Here is a 26,960-nt window from a genome sequence, read left to right on the forward strand (position 1 = left end):
AAACAGGTTTCACTTGTCCATAAGCAGTTACTCAACTAACAATAGTTTCATGTTCAAACGTTGCGGAGGGATTCTGTGACCATTATTTCAGTGTATCCTGCACCAGCGTAGTGAGCCAGGTTGGCAAAGTGTACTCAGGCCCCAGCCCTCCAGCCTAGGAGGAATGAATAGACAGGTGTTCCATGGTACCCGTCATGGTACTGCTGCTGCTGCTAAGTCGCTTCAGTCGTGTCCAACTCTGTGTGACCCCATGGACTGCAGCCCACCAGGCTTCTCTGTCCATGGGATTCTCCAGGCAAGAACACTGGAGTGGGTTGCCATTTCCTTCTCCAATGCATGAAAGTGGAAAGTGACAGTGAAATCACTCAGTCGTGTCTGACTCTTAGTGACCCCATGGACTGCAGCCCACCAGGCTCCTCCATCCATGGGATTTTCCAGGCGAGAGTATTGGAGTGGGGTGCCATTGCCTTCTCCCAGTTCCATCAATGCAGAGTGAGATGAGTAAATAGGGTGCTATGAAACTGCCTTTTGCCTTAGTTATTTATTTTATTGTGCTGTGTTATATTGTGTTGTACTGGGTTGGGTTGTGTTGGGTTGGGTTACATTGTGTTATGTTGTGTTAGAATGGTTATGTTGGGTTGCATTGCTTGTATTGTGTTGTGTTGTGTTGTGTTGGACTGAGTTGGTTTTGTCACGCCTGCTGGATTGGATTGTGTTGTGTTGCACTGGGTTGTGTTGTGTTGTGTTGGATTGTGTTCTGTTGGATTGGGTTGCTTGTGCTGTGTTGTGCTGTATTGCATTGGGTTGGGTTACATTGTGTTGTGCTATGTTGGAGTGAACTGGTTGTATTGTGCTTGTTGGATTGGATTGTGTTGTGTTGTGCTGTATTGTGCTGCATTTTGTTGGACTGGACTGGATTTACTGGTCTGTGATTCAGTATAACAAAGTTTGTCCTGGGGCTCACACTCCGTGGTAAGTGCTGGTGTTTTGTTGGCCCTTGCCAAGTCACAATGGTTTCTTTTTTTTCCTTAATATTTTTTTTTTTTGATGCAGACCATTTAAAAGATCTTTATTGAATTTGCCATAGCACTGTTTCCATTCTATGTTTTGGTTTTTGGCTGTGAGGCATGTGGGATCCTAGCTCCCTGACCAGGGATTGAACCCACAACCCTGCATTAGAAGGCGAAGTCTTAACCAGTGATCCACCAGCAGAGTCCCACCACAGTGGTTTCACAGTTTTCGGGTCCAAGTTGCATGCACAGCAGGGGCAACCTGGGCACCACAAGCCAAGGTCAGCCCTCACTGCCTGGACTCTGGCTCCATGGGTTCCCAGCTGGTTCCCTCCTCAGCCGGCTCAGCTTGCAGGCAGCCAGGCAGCTTCAGAAAGGGGCAGGGAAGGGAGCCAAGAGCAGGGGTGAGCCCAGAGAGAGCCAGGCTGAGAGAAGGCGGGCGGGGTAGAGAGTGCAGCCCCAGAGCATTCTCATTCTAGAGAAGCAGGACTCCGTGGCTCCTGGCAACGGTGGGAGTCTGGTGATCTGTTTCCCCTGAAGACCTGAAGTAACCCGGTCCAAGAAACTCAGGGTGGTTTTGATGTAAGCTCACGGTCCCAAGCCAAGACAAGGTCAGAAGTTCATCCCCATAGAAAAGTGGGCATGCAAGTGGCCGGACAGGTGAGCAGAGGTCAGCCGTCCTCGGAGTGACTCTGGGGGTGCTAGAGCCCTCCTAGTCAGAGAGGGGACAGCCACCCACTTTCCTGCTCTTCTGAGCCTGGAGAAGGTCAGGCTCTGGCTGGGTTCTGAAGGCAGGTTGTGTGGTAGTGCTTTAGTCGCTAAGTCATGTCTGATTCTTGTGACCCCATGGACTGCAGCCCACCAGGCTCCTCTGTCCATGGGATTCTCCAGGCAAGAACACTGGAGTGGGTTGCCATATCCTTCCCCAGGGGATCTTCCTGACCCGGGGATTGAACCCATGTCTCCTGCATTGCTGGAGGATTCTTTACCACTGAGCCACCTGGGAAACCCCCTCTGAAGGCAGGGGATACAGTTATTCAAGCCACAAAAGAGGAAACTGAGGCAGAAAAGACCTTGATACTGGCCAGCAGCCAGAGCCTCGGGGGAGGATGAGTTGTCAGCCTGTGCTCACTTGCTCTGGATCCCAGGGGTGCCCGTCTGAGGCATGGTTGGTCCGTGCTCACCACCTCTGGGCTCACACCCTCCCTCTCTGCCTTGTCCTGCCCTTCCCGGGAGCCTCTCCCTTCTTCACCCCAGCAGACTTCATGTCCACAGCTCTCACTGACATTTTTACTTTCCGTGTTCTGGAAAACAGGGAAGAAGGAGGAAGAGGACATCTTTTCAGAGCCTCTGGTTACCATCATGCACTTTCTTTCCTTTTTCTCCCTTCTCCCCCTCCAATCTCATCCATCCCTGAACAGAGAAATTGAACGTATCTGTACTCATGACAACAAGTGAACAAACAGCTGTTGCTGAGGGCCACCAGGGGCCGGAGGGGCGCTGGTTGGGGTGTGCCTATGTGCAGGTGTGTGTGTGTGCGTGTGTGCAGATGTGTGTGTGTGTGCGTGTGTGCCTGATGTGTCTGTTTTCTGAAGCTGGTGTTTAACCAGGCTGAACCCAGCATTGCATTCTGCACCTCCTCATACAGCCAGTAGGTGGCAGAGCTGCAACAGGCCGCTGATTTCAGTCCGGTGGCACCTGGCCCCGCAACACTGATCAGAAGTGGTCCAACTGTCGGGGGAAGGTGTGTCCACGGACACCCCCGGGGGGCCTGCACAGGGGTCCTGGGCAAGATGATTTGAGGGACAGCGAGCTAACAACGCTTCCAAAACCCCTCCCCTCCTCGATTCCATCCCTCCATACTTGGCCCTGCTTTATGTGCTCCTGTGCTCAGGCGTGTCCGACTATTTCGACCCCATGGATTGAACCTGCCAGACTCCTCTGCCCATGGGATTCTCCAGGTAAGAATACTGGAGCAGGTTGCCATTTCCTCCTCCAGGGGATCTTCCCCACCCAGGGACTGAACTTGCGTCTCTTGTATTGCAGGCAGATTCTTTACCCGCTGAGCCCCTAATTTTATCTCATATGGAACAGTCTATTAACATTTACAAAGCATCTGCAAGGATGCTTTTCAGATTTTGTGGGAGTCTGTGAAAATGCAGCTTCCCCTGTGTACTTGGATTCTCACTCAGCACGACTGAAATGGAGCCCAGGAACTTGCACTTCGAGTAAGCGCGCCTGGTGATGTCCATACAGTGACCAGCGAGCCCCAAACTAGGACACCCCCAGGTGTCATGATGAGGGCTTCAAGATCTGTTCTTAAGCCTCATGTAATTTTTCACGTAATTTCACGTAATTACACGAAAATTTTCATGTAAATTTTCTTATTCTTCAAATATATTAAATATGTACATGCATACTAAGTCAGTTATGTCTGACTCTTTGCGACCCTATGGACCCTAGCCCACCAGGCCCCTCTATCTATAGGATTCTCCAGGCAAGAATACCAGAGTGGTTGCCGTGCCCTCTTCCAGGGGATCTTCCCAACCCACAGATGGAACCTGCATCTCTATTGTCTCCTGCATTGGCAGGTGGGTTCTTTACCACTAGCACCACCTGGGAAGCCCATATTTTTTCCTTAGGCTCCTTTCCCGGTGCTCTAAGACCCCTGGACTTCTGGCTCCTTAGGACGGTTTTCTCAGACTGCCTAGCTCTCATCCCAGCCTTTCTTTCATTTGTGTCTAGTGTCCTGAAAGCCCTAGCACCATCCCCAGCCTTGACCGTCAGGGGCTTGGCTGGAATTTGCAGAACAGAGGTCACTCTCCATCCCTCTCCCCTTCTCCATCCCCCCAGCTGCCCCAGCCACCCAACTGGATCGCCCTGGCAGGAGGTTCCACCCCCTTGGTGTCCTCCAAGCAGGGCTCCTGGTCTAGCAACCTGAAGCTGACCCATGGATGTGCTTGGGGAACAGGGCATCTCCTCAGAGTCAGCAGACATAAGACCCCACTCCACCCTACCCCACCCCACCAAAGTAGTCATGCTGGTGCTCCTAAGCAAACAGTACCCTCAAACTCTGCAGCCCCCAGGGGCTGGTTTGCTAGGGCTACCATAACAAATGACCACAAACTGGGTCACTGAAAGTGACAAACTTATGCTTTCATTGTTCTGGAGGTTAGAAGTCTGAGATCCAGGCGTTGGTAGGGCCATGCTCTCCCTGAAGGCGCTAGTGAAGAATCCTTCTCTGGTTCATCCTAACGTCTGGTGGTTCCTGGCAAAGTTTGGCATTCCTCGGCTATGGCAGCGTGAGTCCAATCTCTGCCTCTGACTTCACATGGCACCCTTCCCTGTGTCTCTGTCTCTGCATCCAAACCTCCCACTCCTTTCCCTTATAAAGACACTAGGCATTGCATTTAGGGCCCACCCTCATCCAGTACGACTTGGGTCTGCAAACTTCCAATTACATCCAAAGAACTTCATTACATCTGCAAAGACTATTTCCAAATAAGGTCACATTCACAGGTCCTGGAAGTTAGGACTTCAGTGCTTCTTTGGGTGCTTGCGTGCTAAATTGCTTCAGTTGTGTCTGACTCTTTGTGATCCCATGGACTGTAGCCCACCAGGCTCCTCTGTCCATGGGATTCTCCAGGCAAGAATACTGGAGTGGGTTGCCATGCCCTTCTCCAGGGGATCTTCCCAACCCAGGGGTCGAATCTGAGTCTCTTATGTTTCCCACGCTGGCAGCTGGGTTTTTACCACTATCACCAGCTGGGAAGCCCCTCAGTGCTTCTTGAGGGGGCATCCAATTCAGTCCATCACACCCCATACACCAAAGGCACTCCTTTCACACCTGACCTTCTGATTAAAGAGGAGAGCAGGTTTCAGGGTCCAGGGTTTGCTTCCCCAAGTATTTCCCATGAATAAAGCGATTTCTTTTGCTGGACACAGTATGAAAGCCCAGTTAACACAGAGCCCCTGGTGACTTGCTGGATTAGAAGAGTTTAAAGCATGTCAGCTTTGGCGGTTCCCTGGCGCAGTGCCTCTCAGAGTGTGGGCCCCTGAGCAGTAGCATCTGGGAGCATGTTAGAAAGGCATATTCTCCCTGCATCACAGCAGACCTTGGAATCAGGAACTCTGAGGTGAGGCCAGCAACCTGCATACAAAAAGCCTTCCTGCTGATCTTGTTGCTCAGTTAAGGATGAAAATGCTTACTCCAGCAGAAGGGGGCCCACAGTGTCCCCAGGGAGGGCCAGCAGCTGGCTGTCACACCTGTGGCCCCAAATCTCCCTGTTCTCTGCCCTCCCGTCCCGGCAATGCCCATTCTCAGCTCCCCATGTCACTCCACCCCCTGAGCAGCTGAGGGATGCCAGCACCACTCACTCCATACTCACGGGCCAGCATTTCTCCCAGTGTTTCCCTCTCCCCATCTCCCCTCCTCGGCTCCCCTGCCACCCCTCAAACACAGGATGCCCTCAACTCCCCCTGGCTCTTGCTCCTGACGAAGGGAAGAGCTTGGCAGGGGTTGGTTAAGATAAGTCTGATCACACAGAAAACAAACTGTTATTTTTCTATCTGCCAAGCTGCCGAAGACAGGATGTCAAACCCAGGATCTGTGTGAACGTCAGATCTACAGTTACCCCAGTGTGTCTGTGTTCTAGGCAAGCGTTTTAATTTTTTTTTTTTTTAAATCATGGTCCAACTCTTAGAGAGAGAGACCAGTGACAACCTCTCGGATGTTCATGGCACTGGCTGTGACAGCCTCCGTACACATTCCCCGACCCAGGGAAGGAGCAGCTCCCACAAACAGCAGACGGCGGGTCACCTCTGACATCTGCTCCCCACATTGCTGATCCCTTGTTCAAAGCGACGCTGAGCTGAAGTGTTGGTGCACCGTGTGTGTGTTATGTCGGCACGCGCTAGTGACAGACCCGCAGGAAGGCAGATAGACAGGCAGCGGGGAGCCCCGGGGGACATGTGCTGCAGTCTGGTGAGCTTTCAAGAGAAGATTGCAAAGATATTTCTGTGGGTGAGGGGTAGGGAGGAGCAGAAGGCACTTTGGCCAGGGCCAGAGTGCGAGTCCAAGGGAGATCTATGTGTGAGTGACTGACATCCCAGTTTCTGGAGAGATGGCCCACCTGAGCACCTTGGGAGGAAGGGAAGTCAGTGTGGGGAGGAGCAGGTGGAGATCCCAAAGCCCCACCCCCAAAGAAGGTGGCAACCAGCAGAAACCAGTATATTCACCTGTCGAGCCAACTGTGTTGGTGTTTGGGCAAATTACTGTACAGTTTCCATGACTTTTTTCCCCAGTTGTCAAGTTGGGCACAATTATAGTAAAATCATAGTGGATGGGAAAAAAATAGAAATCCACCCAATCAAAATGAATAACAGTGAGGGACCAGATGCAAATGGACCATGGCAAAGAAATCTGGAAATTTTTGCATGCCGGCACTCTGGTCTGAGACGCTGTTTGCACTGAGTCTGGAAACCAGATGAGCAAAGGCTTGAGTTCAAATTCCCTACAACTGCTTCATTCCTCTCCATTCTTCTAGATGGAGCTTCAGAACACACGAGGCAGTGACTCTAATCTTTCTATCACACAACAAGGATGCAGCCTGGCCAAGCATGGGCAACCACAGTCCCCTCCCCAGCAACTGATTCTGATGTGATATCAACCTCTCAGGACCATTCACCAGCCTCAAACCCTGAAGAGCATTTGGCCATTTAGGAGTCGACTGCTCTATGACTATGGCTGGTTGTTGTTGTTTAGGGGTGTCTGACTCTTGTGACCCCATGGACGGCAGCCTGCCAGGCTCCTCTGTCCATGGGATTCTCCAGGCAGGAATACTAGAGTGGGTTGCCATCTCCTTCTCCAGATGGTTGGATGGCATCACCGACTCAATGGATGTGAATTTGAGCAAACTCCGGGAAATGGTGAAGGACAGGGAAGCCTGGCGTGCTGCCATCCATGGGGTTGAAAAGAGTCGGAAATGACTGAGTGACTGAACAACAACAAACCTCTTCTTAAGCACATCACACCCCATATACATTTTTTCTTTTAGATATTGTCTTGGCTGCTCTTGATTTAATGTTTGTGTAAAATGGAAGTGGTTTTCGATTTCTGACTCATGAGATACAACTGAAATATGAGAGCAATTCAGCTTCTCAAAGAACCAACCGTGAAGTCTGAAATACCAGTGTTTTCAGGGTATTGGGATCAGCAATCTCTTCCTTCTTAAATTCTGTGACCTGATATGCTGTCCCTTCTCTGGGATAAGTTCTTCCCTTAGGCTAATATGATTTTGTCTCTTGGAAACCCAAAGCCAGGGTTGTATTCCATTCCAGGATATGACACTGGAGATGCTTACTGGTTCAGTTGTTCAGCTGGACTCTAGCTGGCCAGGCTCCTCTGTCCATGGGATTTCCCAGGCAAGAATACTGGAGTGGGATCCCATATACATTTTTAAACTACTGTGACTTATTTTGCTTTGGAGACCATCGGGTTACTCTTCAAAGCAACCAGAGGGACCCAGAAAGAAAAGGATGTCCAAAACCAGGTTTTGGTTACCACTGCCCTGGGGTTCAAATTCCTGTGACTTATAGATCCATTCAGACTTTAAACAGGACAGTTGATCCATCACTTCTCAAGGGGACTCCGTTAGACAACATAAGCCAAAAGGGCCTTAAGATCGGAAACCAAGGTTGGAGAGGGGACACATTCATATCAATGAACTCTCCTTTGGCACGGATGAAATACACCAGGTGACATAATGGAAATTCATGGAGGGAGGAGATCTATGGAAAGAGAGACTCATAACTCAGGTGGCCACTGAGCTGTGACCCCCGTGAGTTCACCTTGTCCAGCCTGTCTTCCCTCCCACCCCACACCTGGCTGTAAATCACCTGTGTGTACACTGCTGAGAGCTGGGGGCTGATTCATGAGACCCGATGGACAGGTGCCCTGGTGAGAACAGGACAGTGAAGGGTGGAGGAGTGTGAGGCGGAGATTCGGGGATTCCAACGCCGTGATTTCCACAACACCTGTCCACGTGCCTCCATGGCGTGGGCTCAGGAGCCCATGAGCTGTCCTCCCCAGCCACTAGCTTTTCAGGCTCCCCAGTAGGTTAAGGTTACTCTTACTCCAGTCGCAGACTGTGTGTGTTTCCTCCCTCTTGCCCTTTCTTTTCTTCTCCAACTAAAGCTCTTATCTCGTCTCCCTCCTCTTTTTCTTTAAAGATTTTTTTTTTTTTTTTTGATGTGGACCCTTTTTAAAAGACTTAATTGAATTTCTTACAACATTGCTTCTGTTTTATGTTTTGGTTTTTTGGCCTCAAGGTGTGTGGGATTTTCATTCCCTAACCAGGGATTGAACCTGCACGCCCTGCATTAGAAGGTGAAGTCTTAACCACTAGATATCCAGGGACGTCCCTCCCCTCCTTCCTAGGTCCTAACATTGCTTCCTCTCTCCTCCACCCTGCCCCTGTAGTAAGGAAGTGCCTAGTTTACCTCTGTTGGAGGGGAGGAGGCAGAGGGGCTGAGGGTGGATATAATTCTAAGGTCTTCAGGCAAAGCGATGATGGGGTGTGTTGACGTGCAGTAGTAATCACCATGGTACTATGGAGGCCTGCTTGGGTACCAGGTTTACAAATGCTTGTCAAATCTCAGCCAGTTCTCATAGTGATACGAGGAATTAGACATTAGCATCTCAGGGCTTATGAGGAGGGCAGTAAAAGCAAAGCTTTCCTTCCCAGCCGTCTGACTTCTGTCCATGTAAAATCCCTCTGGACAATTCTAGGCAGCCCCTCCTTCCAAAGTAGATCTGCCAGATCCTTCCTCTGGGCCGGGCTCTGCCAGGCAGGGTCATGGTACTAGGGGCTCCTCTGGGCCTTGGGTGGACAGGCCCCAGATATGTCACTAAAGCACGGGCTGTTCTCAGACTCTGCCCAGAGTTCTGAGCCCAGCAGTGATCTCTTGTACACATACATCATTTTGGCAAGGCTTGGAGGTTCCATTTTTTTTGCCCCTTCAATATCTGCATGGCTGTGGAAAAGACGTGTCACCTTCCATGCCTCAGCTCTGTCATGTGGAAGTGAGAGCCTGATATGTCTGCAGTTCCTCCAAGCAGAAGATGCTATGATGCTATAAGAAGTGCAAACTAACTCAACTGCAAATGATCACAACATACACCTGAGGATCGAGAGGGAGCTGGCTTGTACCGAGCCACGCAGGGACAATCACAGAGACAGGCAAATGTTGTGTCACGAGTACTCCGGAGAGATTTATGTACAAAAAGCAGGCTCCTCTCCAAAGTTAGTGGAGAACAGAGGGCAAGGGTGTCAACCAAAGAACAAGGATGTCAACCAAACCGGGACTCTAAGATCCTCCTAAAAGGAGAGTGACAGGAACGGATGAAAAGGGACGAGGAGGAGAAAGAAAAGAGAAGGGGAGAGAAAAAGAGAAAAATTTAAGAGTTCCATGGGGGTTAACACACACATGAAAATGTCCTAGTAGATTTGCATTTTCTGTTAACAATCATTTCCATTTTTATTTATTCTGGCAGGGTTTGCATGTCATGTAATCACTGTTTTAGTTCATTTCCCTCCAATGATAGATGGTGATAAGTCAAGTTGGTTGTTAATAATGCTACAATTTACCTAACAAATTTTGAGCTTGTAGTACAGCTTCATTAATATGCTTAATTTATCGTTACAATTCCTTCAGGTTAACGGTTTGCAAGTATGTTGGAGTTTAATCTGAGCAGTTATTATAAAGTGCTTGTTTCTCGTTAAAATGTAAAACTGAGATGCCCAAGATTTACTTGGGATAAACTGGCCAGAATAAATCTCTCCTTTGCATTGGGAAAGGAAAGTGTGTTGGCTATTAAAAAATATTCTGAATTGGAGAGCCTTCTGATAACTTTAAAGTCATTTTGCAGATTAAACTGCCTTTCCCCAGGGCTCATGGAAAAGATGCTTGCATCTGGAATTCACTCTGGCAGGATTCTTTCTGGATGGAGCATGGGCATCAGAAAATGGGTGAAAACTGCATTTTGCCCAAACACGAGCATCAAGGATTCCTGGAAAGGTGTGTGAGTGTTGGGTGATGGTGGCAGGAGACAGAGTCCAACTTGTGAGCTTTTTATGTGTCCTCAGGAAAAAGATTAAAATCAAGAGCATGAGCCCTCCACAGAGAACAAAACAGGCCAGCAGCCTTCTCCTGTCTGGCTGGAATTTGCGTTGGGGTCCTCGGCCTGGCAGACCAACAAGTACACTCGTTCAGTAGCTCAGACACCTGTTCCCCACCCACTTATACTCCCGGGGCTCCTCAAACTGGTCCATTCTTCCAGGTAGCTTTTAACTCAGCTCAGGAGAAGGAAAAAATAAAAAACAAAAACCCACTCTGCCTTCAGTTTAACCACCTAACTTCTCAGAGGAGTTTCTGCTGCTGCTAAGTCACTTCAGTCGTGTCCGACTCTGTGCAACCCCATAGACGGCAGCCCACCAGGCTCCCCCATTCCTGGGATTCTCCAGGCTAGAACACTGGAGCGGATTGCCATTTCCTTCTCCAATGCATGAAAGTGAAAAGTGAAAGTGAAGTCGCTCAGTCGTGTCCAACCCTCAGCGACCCCATGGACCTTCCAGGCTCCTCTGTCCATGGGATTTTCCAGGCAAGAGTACTGGAGTGGGGTGCCATTGCCTTATCTGCAGAGGAGTTTCTAGGATATGTAAAACTTCCTCTGGATGTGGGGTGTAGGCAAAGGTGCTACAGAGCCTCATCAGAGGCTTTGGGGTGCCTGGCTGTCTACATTCAGGGGATTTGTTGGTAATTAAAAGATGGCAAAGGAATTCTTGCCGTTATAATAATCAGGGCCCCCTGGACATGCCTCTGGCTCCTCTGAGGAGCTCAGGAAGAGAAGTGTCATGAATTAGGCACCCCCAAAGATATGCTGAGGGCTTCCCCAGTGTATAGAATCCGCCTGCAATGCAGGAGATACAGGAGATATGAGTTAGATTCCTGGGTTGGGAAGAGCCACTGAAGGAGGGCATGGCAACCCACTCCCGTATTCTTGCCTGGAGAATCCCATAGACTGAGGAGCCTGGCAGGCTACAGTCCATAGTTGCAATGAGTCAGACGCAACTGAGGGACTAAGCACACCTGCACTGTGTGGTATGCTGGAGCCCTAACCCCCAGCACCTGTGAATGGGGTTTTATTTGGACATGGTGGCTGTGCAGGTGTACTCAAGCTAAGATGAAGTTTTTAGGGTGGGCTTTCATTCAGTATGTCTGGATCTGATGTCCTTGTGAAATAGGAAAATGCCATGTGAGGATGAAGGTGGTGATTGGAATGATACAGCTTTAAGGTCAGGATGGATGGCCACCATCAGAAGCTGGAAGAGGAAGGACACCGAGGCTCAGAGAGAGCATGGCCCTGCCCACACCTTGACCTTAGACTTCAAGCCTCCCTAACCACGGAACAATAAACTGTTGTTATTTCATGCCACCCAACTTGTGGTACTTCATTACAGCAGCCCTAGGAAATGACAACAAGAAAGCCCAGAAGGTCATCCTTGGATGTTAAAAGAGAGAGGGGAGGGACATGGGGGTGCAGGGCCCCCAGGGCCTGGAAGGCAGCAGATGCCACAGAAGTGATTTCTTGGACACAGCAGGCCTTCCTGTCACCACTAACCAGCCCCTCTTCTCTTTCACAGACCTGGAATTGAGTCAGCCTGTGGGCTGTTAGGGCTTCCCTGGTGGCTCAGATGGTAAAGAATCCACCTGCAATGCAGGAGACCTGGGTTCAATCCCTGGGTGAGGAAGATCCCCTGGAGAAGGGAATGGCAACCCACTCCAGTATTCTTGCCTGGAGAATCTTACGGACAGAGGAGCCTGGCAGGCTACAGTCCATGGGGTTGCAAAGAATTGAACACAAATTTATGTTCAACTTGACTGGGCCACAAAGTTTCTAGATCTTTGGTTAAACATTCTGGGTGTCTGTAGATGAGATTACATCTGAACTGGCAGACGGAGTAAAGCAGATGGCCCTCCCCAGTGTGGGTAGGCCTCATCTAATCGGTTGAAGGTGTGAATGGAACAAAACATCTGTAATAAGGAAAATTCTCTTTCTGCTTCACTCTCATTGAGCTGGGGACGTCAGTCAGTCTTCTGCCTTTGGACCCAGGCTGAAACTTACTCCATCGGCTCTTCTGGTTCTTAGGCCTTTGGACTCAGAGACTGGGGCTTACATCACTGGCTATCTGTCTCCTTCTTGCTGACTGCAGACCTTGGGTCCTCTCAGCCTCCATGGTCACAGGAGCTAATTCCTTATCATCTTATCTATCATCTATTTGCCTGCCTCCCTCTCTCTCTCTCTCTGTCTCCTATTGGTTCTGCTTCTCTGACTAATACCCTTTGAAATCAGCTGCCCCAAAGTCCTTGTCTCATGTGTTCCAGATGTTTCCAAGATTTACATGATCTGGGCCTCCCTCCACCCCTGTCCACCCCACCATTCGCCTTGCCCACTTCACTCCCATCTCTCTAGCCTTCTTGTTATACCTCCCACCTCAGTCTCTGCCTCAGAATTTTTCTGCCCACTTGGGTTGCTTCCCCGGAGAAATTCAAAGGGCTGCCCCTCAATTCCCGCAGGTCTCTTATTCAAATGGCATTGCTCCTTAGAAAGGCCTTCCCTGACCCCCCCAGTTTCCATGACTCCCACGCTCCTAATCTGCCTCCATTCCCTCACCCAGGTATTTATCTATAGCACAACCTGCCCTTACAGCTCTTGAGATACTGCTTGTTTCCCTGCTAGAATGTAAGCTCTCTGAAGGCAGGAACCATGTCTGTCTCGTTCCTGACTATTCCTCCAGTGTCTGTGCCCTGTGGGTGGCACAGGCTACTGAGTAACTTCTGTGATGGGAAGGCAGTAAGGAAGGAAGGAGGGAAGGAAGGAGGGAAGGAAGGAGGGAGGGAGGAGAAGAGCCTTGCAAGCCCAAACCCCGAGTCCACCATCCATTATCCAAGGATGGCCCCTGGGGTCCGCTCAAGACCAGAGATCCTACAGTTTGATGTTCCTGAGGGAGGCTGCAGTCCAGAGGTTAGAAGTGCCAAGAGAAGGGTCAGTCATGTAAATAAAAATTTTATACATATGTACACACACACACACACACACATACATGTTAAGATAAGCATTTATATAAAAGTTCAGAGAAGATTATGATTGCTAATTATTAACCTCTGCTGACCTCTCAGCCTTCCTAGGTGGCACAGTGGTAAAGAATCCCCCTGCCAATGGAGGAGATGCTACAGACATGGGTTCAATCCCTGGGTTGGGAAGATCGCTGGAGTAGGAAATGGCAACCCACTCCAGTATTCTTGCCTGGAGAATCCCCATGGTCAGAGGAGCCTGGTGGGCTACAGTCCACGGGGTCACAAAGAATCAGACACCACTAAGTGATGGCCGAGCACACACACAGGCACACTGACCTCACTTTCCTCCTTCTATCTCCCAAATCTTCTGAAATGGCAAGTTCTTCTTCCAGAACAAGATCAGTGTCTACCTTCCTTGTCTGGAAAGTGAGGCCCCTCTGAGCACATTTCAGGGGTCACCTTGTGAGGACCCAGTGAGCGCTCACTCAGAAATAAGCACCAAGGGCTTGTGATGCTGCAGGTCCTCGGGACACAGAAAGGAACACGGTGTGGGAAAGGCACTGTCTTTTCTCTGTCTGATTTATTCATCGTTTCTTGTTGTTGAGTCTCTAAGTCGTGTCGGACTCTTTGCCACCCCAGGGACTGCAACACTCCAGGCTCCTCTGTCCTCCACTATCTCCCGGAGTTTGCTCAAATTCATGTCCATTGAGGCAATGAGGCTATCTAACCCTCTCATCCTCCAATTAGACTGTATTTCAATCCTTTGGAAGTAAGTTTGTGTGTAAGCTAACAAATCTTTAAAAAAATGAAGGGAGCCTGCGGTCCATTCTGGCCTGCATATAAAGAAGGGATGTGAAGTCCCTGATGGCAGAGAACCTCCCAGCTTGTCCTCGGGGGACCACACTCCCTGTCTGCCTGTTGGATGAGGAGAAAGTCCACATTCTTCCTGTTGGGCTCTGACAACAGGGGAGACTCGGCCTTGCTAGGGACAGGTGAGATCTCTCCCTCCACATTGAAGGAAACCAGCTGTGGAGCAGATAACTTCTGGTCCCCAAGGAAGGGATGGGGGGTGGGGGTGGGGTGGGCAGCTATCTTCCCCGTGAGTCGCCTGACTCTGCTAGGTGGGGGAGCTGGGCTTCCCATTCCCGTCTCCACATTAAGTGGAGGGTCACTGGGGTCGGGCAGGCGCTGGCTTCTCTTCCTCCTGACAGATCCGTAATTAGAAGGAGACAGAGCATTCAAAGAGGAGTGCTTGGCTCCAGGCATATCTTTGTCAGCCTGTCAAGCAGAAGTCTGTTCTCCATGAGCTATTTTGAGCCACCTTCTCAGCTGCGTTTCTGATCCTCTTGGCCCATGACACCCTCCCCCCCTCCATTGCCCTCCCCACCGAGTCTCCGTCATGACATCACTGAGGCTCGTAGGTCTGGACAAAAGGAGCATTTTGTGCATGATGCTTGAACACTGGCAGTGCTGGGGCGGCTGCCTAACCCTACCCCACACCTCCTTCATCTGGTCCAGTGGGCTGTGTACAAGGACCACTGGGCATGGGTTCTTGACTCTGGGAGAGATTGCTTGTTACTGGAAGCCAGGAGTTTCCACAGAGTCCTGGCTGTGGAGAGAGTAAAGGGTGACAATTCCCGAGAGAGCATTTCGTGGGAGCGAAACCTGGGATGAAGGACAAGAAAGGGTGTGTGTTCTGCCCAGATCTGTCCTTGCAGAATCCCCTGGGGACAGCAAAGCAGGGCAGATCCAGAAATTCTACACACCAGCTCTGAGTCCCCCAGGCCACATCAGCTGGAAGAACACCCCAGAAAAGAACAGCTCCCCTCCTCAGCCCTGCAGGGAAGATGCTCTTGGGGCAGCTTTAGGAGTCAGGCTGTGGGAGGTGGCCATCATGTCCCCAGGTATCTGCCATGTGGTGCTCACAAGCACTGGGGGTCCCCATCACCCCATCCGTGTCACACCTATGCCAACCTGCACCTCCACGGCTCACCAATACAGAGCATGCTGCCCTCGTCGGGAGGCTCTCCGTGTGCCCTCCTGGGACTCTCTGGGCAAGATGCGGTGAGAGGGTGGGCTGCTGGGGATGGGTGGGGTGTGAAACCAGGGAACCTGCTCACAAAGCTGAGAGCGCGGGTGTCAAGAAGTGAAGGCTGGGTCTGTGCTGCAGGGTGTGTCCCTGGGCCTCAGCCTCAGGCACACCGAGCCCCACTACCTGCCACGAGGGACACATACTATGGTGCTGCGTCCTGTGAGGCGTGCTGCTGGCAGCGTCTATTGTGGAGAGGGGAGCTCTCGTTCTGTCCCCACCCCCTCTGCTTTCAGCATAATAACATCCTTCACCGAAGCATCCTGCTGAGAAGGAGGGCTCCTGAGGGTGGGTGGAGGGCCCAGCCTTCAGGGGGGAATGTCTTTTCACAGAGAGGATGCTCCCCTCTGGGACTGCCTGCCTATAGACCCTCGCATTCTCTCCTGGGCCACCAGCTGCCCATTCTTTTGAGGTGGCTGACTCTAGAGAGGAGAGAAGAGCATGGACTGGAACCGGATCTTCCCTGAACAACCTTACTGACCATCTCAAACTAGCTGCGCAAGCTGACATGGGTGACAGTGATCAGAATCACTATATGCCTTACTTCATGGCATGTTCACGGCAGCTCTAAGAGGTAAAGACCATTGTAGATGAGGAGGTTGTCCTTCATGAAGACCCAGCTATGGAGGATACCATACCCAGACGGAAACCCTCACGGTCTTGTTTCCCGAGGAATCTCAGTTTGGTCTCTCCAAGGCCATGGTTCGCAACGGGTGGTCCTGGGGTGAGCAGCGTCAGCATCACCAGGTTTGTTCCAAAAGCAACTTCTCAGGCCCCCTCCAGACCAGCATCAGAGACCCTGGGGTGGAGCCAGCAGTGCGTGTTCTAACACTGGGCCACCGGGGAAGTCCTCCCCTGCAATCTTCGGGAATGCCACCATCATCATTTATATCCTCCAGATGATGCTGAGGCTCACTCAGGTTTGGAACTGCACTCAGAGGATACTTGAGTATCAGCCCAAGGAACAAACCTCTAGGCAGAGTCTAAATACCCTCAGTCTGCCTCTCCGCACAGGTAAAATCTATCCCTTGAATTCAGCTCCAACCTTACCCTTCTAACATGCATCCCAAGCCCATTCTGGAGTTTCCTCATAGTCTTTTTTTTTTTAACTTAAAAAAAAATGAATTAACTAATTAATTTTTGGCTGCACTGGGTCTTCACTGATCCACACAGCCTTTCTCTAGTTGCGGCAAGCAGGGGCTACTCTCTAGGTGTGCGGGCTTCTCATTATGGGGGCTTCTCTTGTGCAGAGCATGCGTTCTAGAGCATGGGCTTCAGTAATTGCAGCTCCCAAGCTTCTTGGCTCCGTGGCACGTGGGATCTTCCCAGTCCAGGGATCGAACCTGTGACCCCTGCATTGGCAGGCAGATTCTCAACCCCTGGACCACCAGGGAAGTCCTCCCCTGTAACATTTGGGAACGCCATGGCCCATCATTTTCTCACCCACTCCTGACACTGACTCTCAGTGTATTTTTGTCTTTTGTGTGTGTGTGTGTGTGTGTGTGTGTTTCCCCTTTTATACAGGAATTGTTGAGCTTCTCCTGTTTGTGTCCCTGCAAGATTCTGCCCCAGGGAGCTCAGCCCACCTGTCTCTGTGCTGTTGGGTCCATGGCCCCAGTGATGGTCACAGGCTGCCTTGATGGAAACCAGAGAGAATCGGTTAAGCACAACCCTTAATTGAGGCAGCATTGCCAGAGAGCCTGGAACTAACTCCCGCTGCTTTGCCTCGTTTGCATCCCTGGCCTCCAACTCCATGGGTTGTTTTTAATTACCAGAATAATGACAATTCAAAGCCCTTTGCACCAGCCATTCTCAAGGGATCACAGGACATGGAGATAAAAACGGGTTGGCTCCTGGCCTCTGGATGCACTCTGGAAATCTGGGGATACTGACAGAGGAGTGGGGCCCCACCCAGGAACCAGAGGTCCCAGGTTCTAGTCCTGCTTTATTCGGTGACCTTGACCCTGGGGCTCTGAGCCCTGTAATGAAGATCCTCTGTTTACAAAATTGAGAGGATTCCATCATTCATTCAACAGGTTTTTGTGGACATTACAGGAAGCCAGGTGCTTGCTGTATGGGGCATTTGGTACAAATAATGTATGAGAGACCTAACTCTTTTCAGGGGTGCACTGTACTGTGTGTTGAGGGCTACAGCTGAAATCCAGAAAGTGGGTATGTAGAGAGGCAAGGGGATGGGTCACAGAACAGATGCCCCTGAGTTGATTCTCAAGGAAGGATTGGACCTTCCGCAGGTGGAAAAAGAGGGAACAGTCTAGTTTAGGGAACAGCATGTGTGAAGACTAGAGGTGGGAAGGACCTGCTGTGTCTGGGTTACAGTGTAACTGAGCAGAGGATGCTAGAGGGGTTACAGCGTAACTGAGCAGAGGATGCTAGAGGGGTTGTTGGAAAGAAAATGAAGCTGGGGGCAGAGGGAGGCCTCTGTAGCGCTGGTCACCTCCCATGAGTGGGCCTCGGGGACACACCAGCAGGAACTGAATCGACCGTTTCACTGTGACAGAGGAACCACCAGAATGAAGCTTTCCCACTTTTCCAGTAATCACTGCTCAGCGTGAAATATAACCCACTTACCATGAATGGTTCAGAAGGGACAGGTACCGAGAAAAGAGGAGAAAAGGCCCACCATCCTTAAAAACAAACCGTGCCATCTCCCCATGAAGTCCTGAGTATTTCTACAGCACAACTCAAAACATGAAAGTGTTAAGAAGCTGGTAAGTCAGAGAGTCCCACTGCAGACCCTTTCCATTCCAAACTGTGTCCGTGTGTGGCTGTGAGGAGGTGAGCGGCCCCAACTGAACCGCTTTGGCCCAAAACCAAACCAGCCCATAGTTGAATGATAGAGTGGGCTGGGTGCCTCACACCCAACCTGAGCTGTGGGTCTGATCTGGGTCACAATTTGTCAGGGCTCACAGGGAGAGGATACCCAAGACCACACAGCATCATTAACCCTGCAGTCACCTCGCCAGTGACCTGCTGCCGTTTGCTGTCCTGCCCATCACCGATACAGCCCAAGACACCTGTCACAGGGGTTGCAGGTGGTACTTAAGAGTGAAAAGAAAAAAAATTTTCATAAAGGGGAAGGGCAAGCAAGGGCAGGGACTGAGCAAAGCTGCTCCCTTTACTGTGATTCCCGCAGTCACCTCTGACTTTGGAATGGCTGCCTGGGTCTCAGGATCCGTCAGTCATTTTCCAAGGCTCCATGCATGTCAAGGCAGAACAGGGGTTGTGGGGGAGGGACAGACTGGGGGAGGGGGTCTACCCTGGCAGAAGCAGTAACTCCCCAGCCATGTTAATGAGAAGCTTTGTTCTGCATCACCTGGCTGTATAATAACAGCTGGAAGTAATACAACCACAAATTAATAGCACAGAAGAGCAATCGGGAGACAGAGATACATTTTTAATGGACTCAGCTGAGAGTGGAAAGAAGATGGAAACGGGCATCTCTGCTGGCCCCAGGGCCCGGAAGTGGCTGGGAGCCATAACACCCCTATTTGCACCTTACCTGTGCCAAGGATGGTGCCTTGCCTCTGCTTAGAGTCCACAGGGCCTGCCCCCACCTGCTCCCTGTCCTCACCCCTCCCTCTCCGAGGCACAGGTCCAGGAGGGGGTGAGATGCTCAGCTGCTGGGGACCTAGGCTGTCCGTGTCCCAGTCTTGCATGTGTTACTCCCCAGTGGAGGTGAAAGCATTCCTTCCCCACCCCACTCCCATCCTGCGGTTATGGAGAGCTGTCAGGAGCAATTTTCTATTAGGGCCAAGTGAACTGCTCACTCAGCCATTAAATCTAATAATAACAATGATAAAAGTAATAACCTCAAGTTTATAGTATCTCTCTCATCATAATAATGCGAGGCCATTGCTTGCAGGCTCTGCTTCCATGCCTCCCTTCAGGGGACCCAGAGCACCAGCCCCCCTGCCACCACCAGTATGCTGCCCAAGCACCCCTGTTGGAAGAGCTGACAGCAAAAACCAGGAGTCACCCACTTGCCTCAAACTATGCCTGGCCAAGGTCAGGGGAAGGGGAGGGCCATTTCCTATAGGAGAAGGAGAGATGCCACAAGAGCCCACAGTGACAGTCAAGGGTCCTTGGGGGAGTGGACAGAGCTCTTGGGTGTCCAGATCTGGGTTCTGGACTTTGCTCAGACACCCGGCACAAGGCACTGACCTTCAAAGGGCAGTCGCTTCATCTTCCATGTAAACAGACATAGATGGTTGCTCATTTCCCTTCAAGCACTCACACCTGGTTAATAATCATTACTAATCAAGTGAACACTCCCAAAGCCTCTGAAACCCCTGACTCATCCCTCTGCATCTGTGCACCTGTGAAAGGAGGGGAAGGAAAATGTTGGGTCCACCTCGCTGTAGATCACAGTTCTTTGCACATAATGACTGAGACCCTCAGGCCAGAGAGTGGACGTTCTTATTTAAATTGAAACTTTGGCTGACGCACTGCCCTGGACACAGCCTTTCCCTGGTCCTTTCCTGGGCCTGGCAACTGTGAAATGAGGAAGAGGAAACTTCACATGAAGGAGGAGGGCTCAAGGCCACCATTCCTTCTTGCTTAACCCACAAAGTCCAGCCCTGATTCTGGTTCTAACGTAACGAGTGATTCCTTAATCCAGACTTCCTCATTGTTTGCGATAAGGCCGTAGAATCTGAGGTGGCATTTCTAAATTCCTCACCGGGAGAATCCTTTAACCAAGGATTATTGCATGAAGGGCAGTTAGATTTCTATTACCTAGTAAGAGAAATGGTATCAACTGGTATTTACACTGGACAGTCGGGGAGAACTTGCCAGAAGTGAGGAGTGTTCATGAAAGCAGGACCTGCTTACCGACAGAAGTCGGGCACTTCCTTTAGGAGATCTTTGCATCCTGGGTGGCTCCCACTGATTCAAGGAGCTTTGGACGGAACTCAGCACAGAAGGAGTAGGGTGAGGCTACCATCACCCTTTCTCCAGCTTTTCTTTACAATCGGAAATACATTTCAACCCAGGACACACACGCTTACAGACAACAGAAGGAAAAGTTCCATTTATATGTGACATGCATTCTGATATTTTTCCCTTTTTAACAGTAAAATGCTGGTGACGACCCACTAAATGGCTTTCATGACACATTAATGGGTACCACTCCACAATCTCAAAGTCATCAGATTCAACGATCTCAAAAGGATGTGACTGGTTCCCATTTCTGGGTTCAAAACGGGAATGGGTAGGCATCTTCTTCATTTGCTTGCTCCTCCACAACAGCCTTCCCTGGGATGATTGGGGGTGGGGGGTGGAGAGAGGGTTGTAGGGAGGGGTCTCCGACACCAGCTTGTTACCAGGATTCCCGGCCTGATGCTCATTAGACAACATGTGTACGAGTGCTAATAGGTTCCCCCAGCTCCTCCCCATCCTTGCACCTGCTCCCAGCCCAGAGCTGGTACTCCCCTGGATGCTAAGCAGAGAGGAAGAACAGTGAACCTGGGGCCGGGGGAGGTAACACCTAGTTTACCGTGGGGTAACCTAGGCCAGGGCGGTTGGCAGGGGAGGCTTCAGACATGCCCCCATTCCCCCCAGCTCCCGGCCGGCTCCTGCTGCTAACAGCCCCGCTGAGAGAGCAGGTGTGGCTGGAGTGCCACTGGGCTGTCTAATTGTGCCTGGGACTCAGCTGCGGAGGGCCACGGCCACCCTGGGGGTGCTTGAGGAGGTGTCTGGGCTTGACGGATGCTTCCCACCACCAGGGTGGGACCGCTGAGCGGGGAGCGGCCGTGCATGGGGGGCCCTGAGAGAAAGCAGTCAGGAGAAAGCACCTCTCTCCTTTGGTGGGGAGAATCAGCTAGCCATCCACTTCCCGGGGGTGCGGTGGGGACTTGCTGGGGAGACACTGTTCTAAGTCTGGCCATGGTCTCTGTGCCTTGTCCCGTGAGCCCAGACAGCAGTGCTCACCGGGAAAGCAGTTGCTGGCACAGCCCAAAATTCATTGCAATCTCCAGCCCCTCCGACCGTTCCTACATGGAAGGAACCTAACTTCCTCTCCAAGGTCCTAGAAGACCTAATTTTTCCCTGTTTATAAGGTGCTGTGAGCATAGCTGTGCAAACATATTTAACTAAAGCTGTTACACTAATTAAGGGCATGTAATAATTGTGATGATTTTATAACATCTGTAACTTTTTTTTTATACCATGTAGCATCTATTTAAAGGAATTCTTGTGGCTCAGTCTAAAATATTTAAGTGGTAGGGAGTGGGCTTCCCTGGTGGCTCAGTCAGTAGAGAATCTGTCTGCAATGCAGGAGACCCAGGTTCCATCCCTGGTTTGGGAAGATTCCCTGGAGATCAGATCAGATCAGATCAGTTGCTCAGTCATGTCCGACTCTTTGCGACCCCATGAATCGCAGCACACCAGGCCTCCCTGTCCATCACCAACTCCCAGAGTTCACTGAGACTCACGTCCATCAAGTCAGTGATGCCATCCAGCCATCTCATCCTCTGTCGTCCCCTTCTCCTCCTGCCCCCAATCCTTCCCAGCATCAGAGTCTTTTCCAATGAGTCAACTCTTCGCATGAGGTGGCCAAAGTACTGGAGTTTCAGCTTTAGCATCATTCCTTCCAAAGAAATCCCAGGACTGATCTCCTTCAGAATGGACTGGTTGGATCTCCTTGTAGTCCAAGGGACTCTCAAGAGTCTTCTCCAACACCACAGTTCAAAAGCATCAATTCTTCGGCACTCAGCCTTCTTCATAGTCCAACTTTCACATCCATACATGACCACAGGAAAAACCGTAGCCTTGACTAGACGAACCTTAGTTGGCAAAGAAATGTCTCTGCTTTTGAATATGCTATCTAGGTTGGTCACAACTTTCCTTCCAAGGAGTAAGCGTCTTTTAATTTCATGGCTGCAGTCACCATCTGCAGTGATTTTGGAGCCCAGAAAAATAAAGTCTGACACTGTTTCCACTGTTTCCCCATCTATTTCCCATGAAGTGATGGGACCAGATGCCATGATCTTCGTTTTCTGAATGTTGAGCTTTAAGCCAACTTTTTCACTCTCCACTTTCACTTTCATCAAGAAGCTTTTTAGTTCCTCTTCACTTTCTGCCATAAGGATGATGTCATCTGCATATCTGAGGTTATTGATATTTCTCCTGGCAATCTTGATTACAGCTTGTGTTTCTTCCAGTCCAGCATTTCTCATGATGTACTCTGCATATAAGTTAAATAAACAGGGTGACAATATACTTGACGTACTCCTTTTCCTATTTGGAACCAGTCTGTTGTTTCATGTCCAGTTCTAACTGTTGCTTCCTGACCTGCATACAAATTTCTCAAGAGGCAGGTCAGGTGGTCTGGTATTGCCATCTCTCAGAATTTTCCACAGTTTATTGTGATCCACACAGTCAAAGGCTTTGGCATAGTCAATAAAGCAGAAATAGATGTTTTTCTGGAACTCTCTTGCTTTTTCCATGATCCAGCAGATGTTGGCAATTTGATCTCTGGTTCCTCTGCCTTTTCTAAAACCAGCTTGAACATCAGGAAGTTCACGGTTCACATATTGCTGAAGCCTGGCTTGGAGAATTTTGAGCATTTCTTTACTAGTGTGTGAGATGAGTGCAATTGTGTGGTAGTTTGAGCATTCTTTGGCATTGCCTTTCTTTGGGATTGGAATGAAAACTGACCTTTTCCAGTCCTGTGGCCACTGTTGACTTTTCCAAATTTGCTGGCATATTGAGTGCAGCACTTTCACAGCATCATCTTTCAGGATTTGGAATAGCTCAACTGGAATTCTATCACCTCCACTAGCTTTGTTCGTAGTGATGCTTTCTAAGGCCCACTTGACTTCACATTCCAGGATGTCTGGCTCTAGGTCAGTGATCACACCATCGTGATTATCTGGGTCGTGAAGATCTTTTTTGTACAGTTCTTCTGTGTATTCTTGCCATCTCTTCTTAATATCTTCTGCTTCTGTTAGGTCCATACCATTTCTGTCCTTTATCAAGCCCATCTTTGCATGAAATGTTCCTTTGGTATCTCTGATTTTCTCAAAGAGATCTCTAGTCTTTCCCATTCTGTTGTTTTCCTCTATTTCTTTGCATTGATCACTGAGGAAGGCTTTCTTATCTCTTCTTGCTATTCTTTGGAACTCTGCATTCAGATGTTTATATCTTTCTTTTTCTCCTTTGCTTTTCACTTCTCTTCTTTTCACAGCTATTTGTAAGGAAATGGCAACCCACTCCAGTATTCCTGCCTGGGAAAGCCTACAGACAGAGGAGCCTGGTAGGCTATAGTCCATGGGGTCACAAGTCGGACATAACTCAGCAACTAAACCACCAGGGAATGAAAGGTATCTATCTTCCGTCCATTCCCTTCTCTGGTCTTCCTCCCTCCCTCTCTTCCTTCTGTCCTCAAAGAACAATCTCAGTGGTTATATTTTTAAAAAAGAGGTAGATCTTTTGCTAGGAATCATGCATGCTCTGGGGCTTTCTGAGAGTTTTGCCTACTTTAGAAAGTGACACCTCAGATTCTGTGGCCTGACTGCAGACAATAAGGAAATCTAGATTAAGAAGTCCCTCATTACATTAGACGGGGAAGGCGATGGCACCCCACTCCAGTACTCTTGCCTAGAAAATCCCATGGATGGAGGAGCCTGGTGGGCTGCGGTCCATGGGGTCGCTAAGGGTCTGACACGACTGAGCGACGTCACTTTCACTTTTCACTTTCATGCGTTGGAGAAGGAAATGGCAACACACTCCAGTGTTCGTGACTGGAGAATCGCAGGGGCGGGGGAGCCTGGTGGGCTGCTGTCTATGGGGTCACACAGAGTCAGACACGACTGAAGCGACTTAGCAGCAGCAGCAACAGCATTACATTAGAGCCAGAGTCAGGATTGGACTTTGTGGGTTAAGCAGGAGGAAATGGTGGCCCTCCTGGGTTAGAGGAGAAGGTTCCTTCCTGATATTCCTTCAACCACCCCCACCTCCCCCACCCCCCACCAAGAGAAGGCACTCCCCAGTGGGACACTAGGACTCAGTGGGACTAGAACAGGAGACTCTCTCTGGAGTCTAACTTTCTGATCGAAAAATAAACTCCATTACAAAACACATTAATAAAATATGCAGTACTTTATGTTGTTCCTGCTGTTCTGTTTACTGGGTCTTTCTATTGACCAGAATATCTGTACATTTACATTGACGGGTTCATGTTTGGGATGATTACTCTAGCACAGGACAAATCCTGATGGATTCCAGATCATTTTTTTTTAAATATATTATATTCAGCATAGTTTTATTCTATGGAAAGCATAAAGGACAAGGAAAACTTGTTGCTTCTTTTTAATCTTTTAGAAAATGCATCTCCCCTTGCCCCAGATCTGTGTTCTAGTGACTCACAATATTACAAAACCCTCACCTTATTCCCCAAGCAGAGACTTCATAAATCAGCAGTTCTGTCTCTCACTCCCTCCACAGTGACCGTGAGCTTTATCAGAAATTAAGTCTGGGGACGATGAACAATAGGAATATTCTGAGTCTGGCAGGAGAACACTAAATAAACAGTGTTCCCTTTTTATAATAAGGGGGTTGGTTTACTGATGGCTAAAATCACCAAAGTCTAATTATTCTCTGATCCTGTGACTCAGAAGCCAGCATTCTGCTCCAGAGGGTGTTCATTTCCAAGTCTCCGCCCTCCTTGCCCCACTGCCCCAAAGCACTTGAGTTAAATTCCCCTTAAATGAGTCAGCCTTGTGTGGTTTTCAAATACTTTCATTCTGGGGCTTCCTGGGCCAAAATAGAACTTTTTTTTTTTTTTTTTTTTTTTTAGCATTAAGGCATAAGGCCACCCTATATTAAGTTTTAAATTGATGAGTTCTGACATAATCTGTGAAATGACGAGTCTCAACTTAGGAAACAAAGATCTCGTTGTTTGTTCTTCTCTCACCCAAACCATCAGATAAAATGAGTTTATGGCATCTCAGTGCTCCCAGAGCTCTTCTAAGACAGGACAGGGCAAGGAAACTTTCAGAAAACAAGCTCCCAAAGAGGAGCAACGGAATCAATGGAGGGATAAAATTGCTGGTGCGAGCACCTGAATTGGCCATTTTTTGTGTGGTCTCCCTCTCTTAAGACCTTTCTCATTCATTCTAGGAGGCAATCAGGAGCTTGCTGCTGGCACGTCCCACCCAGAACAGGCTACTTGTCAAGACCAATGGGAGTTTCTGGGCTCCTGTCTGCTGAGAACAAAGGAGTCACTAGAAGAGAGATAAACAGCCTCCCAGCCCCCCGGGAAGAAGTTGCCAGGCCTTGGAGGAGTGATGGCGGGGCTGACATATTCTTTGTCATCTGCTTGCCCTACCATTGGTGGCGGGATCCAAGGACCCAGCTGAGAAGAATGAGAAGGAAAGCCATATTTTTTGTGAAAATCGCTTCTGCTCTCCAAGTTTTCTAGTCCCCACCAACTCTGTTTCAGATTTCGGATTTAATTAGCTTCATTAGTAGTATAAATAAGAATGCTAATAGCTTTGCTTCCTTCAGAGTGACTGAAGCCGTACCTCCCAATGAGCTAATGGCTTTTGTCACATTCCCACTCTAGGTCCTCAGCATCTGATCCAGGCAGCACCCATGTTTGCTGTGGATTTTCCAGAATAATCCTTCCAAAGTTCTCAGATTGTATGTCCTGATCAGGGGGTTCAGAAATCATGCATGCCATCACCTGTGTCCCCCTAATCCCTTCCCATTTGGTACTTGGTTTGATTTCAAAACCCCAAGGGTTCTGACTTTCTCTCGCCTCCAGAGAGATTTTCCTAGCAAGGAGGGAGAAGAGGAAGGAACATTTACTGAGCACCTACTATGTTCCATGAGTTTGTCTCCCAGGAACCTCAGAGGGTGGCCATTACTATCCTACTTTACAGATGAAGAAACTGAGGTCCAAGATGCAGAAGCTAATAGCTGGCAAAGCTGAGAGCTGAACATGGCACATTCAGGCTGCAAAGCTCTCTTCACCAAAACTATTGCTTTTCAGCCCAACAGTTGACAACCTGATTATTTTCTCACTGTTCTCTCACCGCTCCTTTTGATTCCCTAACCAAAATATACACTCAGTGAGGGCAGCCGCCAAGCCTCTGCTGACCAATTAACTAATTCCTGTAAGTAATAGACGTTAAAAGCCAACTAGAGCAGCCACTTTGCTTCTGCGAGGACTTGTTTCCGACCGCTGCTAGCTTCCTGCTCCGACTCCCATCACACCCAGGAAATTTGGGACATGGCGCCAACAAAAGCTGCCTCTCTCAATCCACTCTGCTGTTGTAATAACAAACCATAAAATTAACTAAATTTCACCACAGTGTAATGTGCCCAGCATAAAAGCGGTGGCAATGTGTCTGCAGGGCAAGGAAACTTCCCATTGAAATCAGTTTCTCTTTATTGCATTGCCAACAGTTAACAATTTCTTCCCCCTGAAGGCAGGGAGAATAGCAGGAGCAGAGAGAATGGACACTTGCAAATGTGCTGCAGCTATCTGCCTATGTGTGCAGCTGCGGGCCATGTGGAAAGAGAAACTGACGAGGATCAGATACACATGTTCACACACACACACCCATGCACTTGTCCACACGTGTCCCCTGGCTGTGGAAGCGCACATGACTGTAAAATGAACACCCAGAGGCATGTGCAGACATACGCAGCTGAAATAGTACACACATACCTGTGATATGCACATCATAGCTGCTCCA

At 49.5% G+C, this 26,960-nt stretch overlaps 1 protein-coding gene across 2 annotated transcripts in view; it reads right to left on the minus strand.

Moving 5' to 3' along the window:
• PLXNA4 (plexin A4) overlaps nt 1-26,960 on the minus strand; it is a 482,520-nt gene that overhangs the window by 191,401 nt on the left and 264,159 nt on the right. Inside the window, exon 4 of one of the 2 annotated variants that reach the window (NM_001191504.3) lies at nt 13,312-13,339. The exons of the other annotated variant lie outside the window; for it this stretch is intronic. Within the exon in view, the coding sequence (NP_001178433.1) occupies nt 13,312-13,339 (28 nt within the window). The remainder of the gene's footprint in view (nt 1-13,311; nt 13,340-26,960) is intronic. 2 annotated transcript variants of the gene reach the window in all.

The sequence above is a fragment of the Bos taurus genome, chromosome 4, assembly GCF_002263795.3.
Source record: "Bos taurus isolate L1 Dominette 01449 registration number 42190680 breed Hereford chromosome 4, ARS-UCD2.0, whole genome shotgun sequence".
In the NCBI taxonomy this organism is placed as follows: domain Eukaryota; kingdom Metazoa; phylum Chordata; class Mammalia; order Artiodactyla; family Bovidae; genus Bos; species Bos taurus.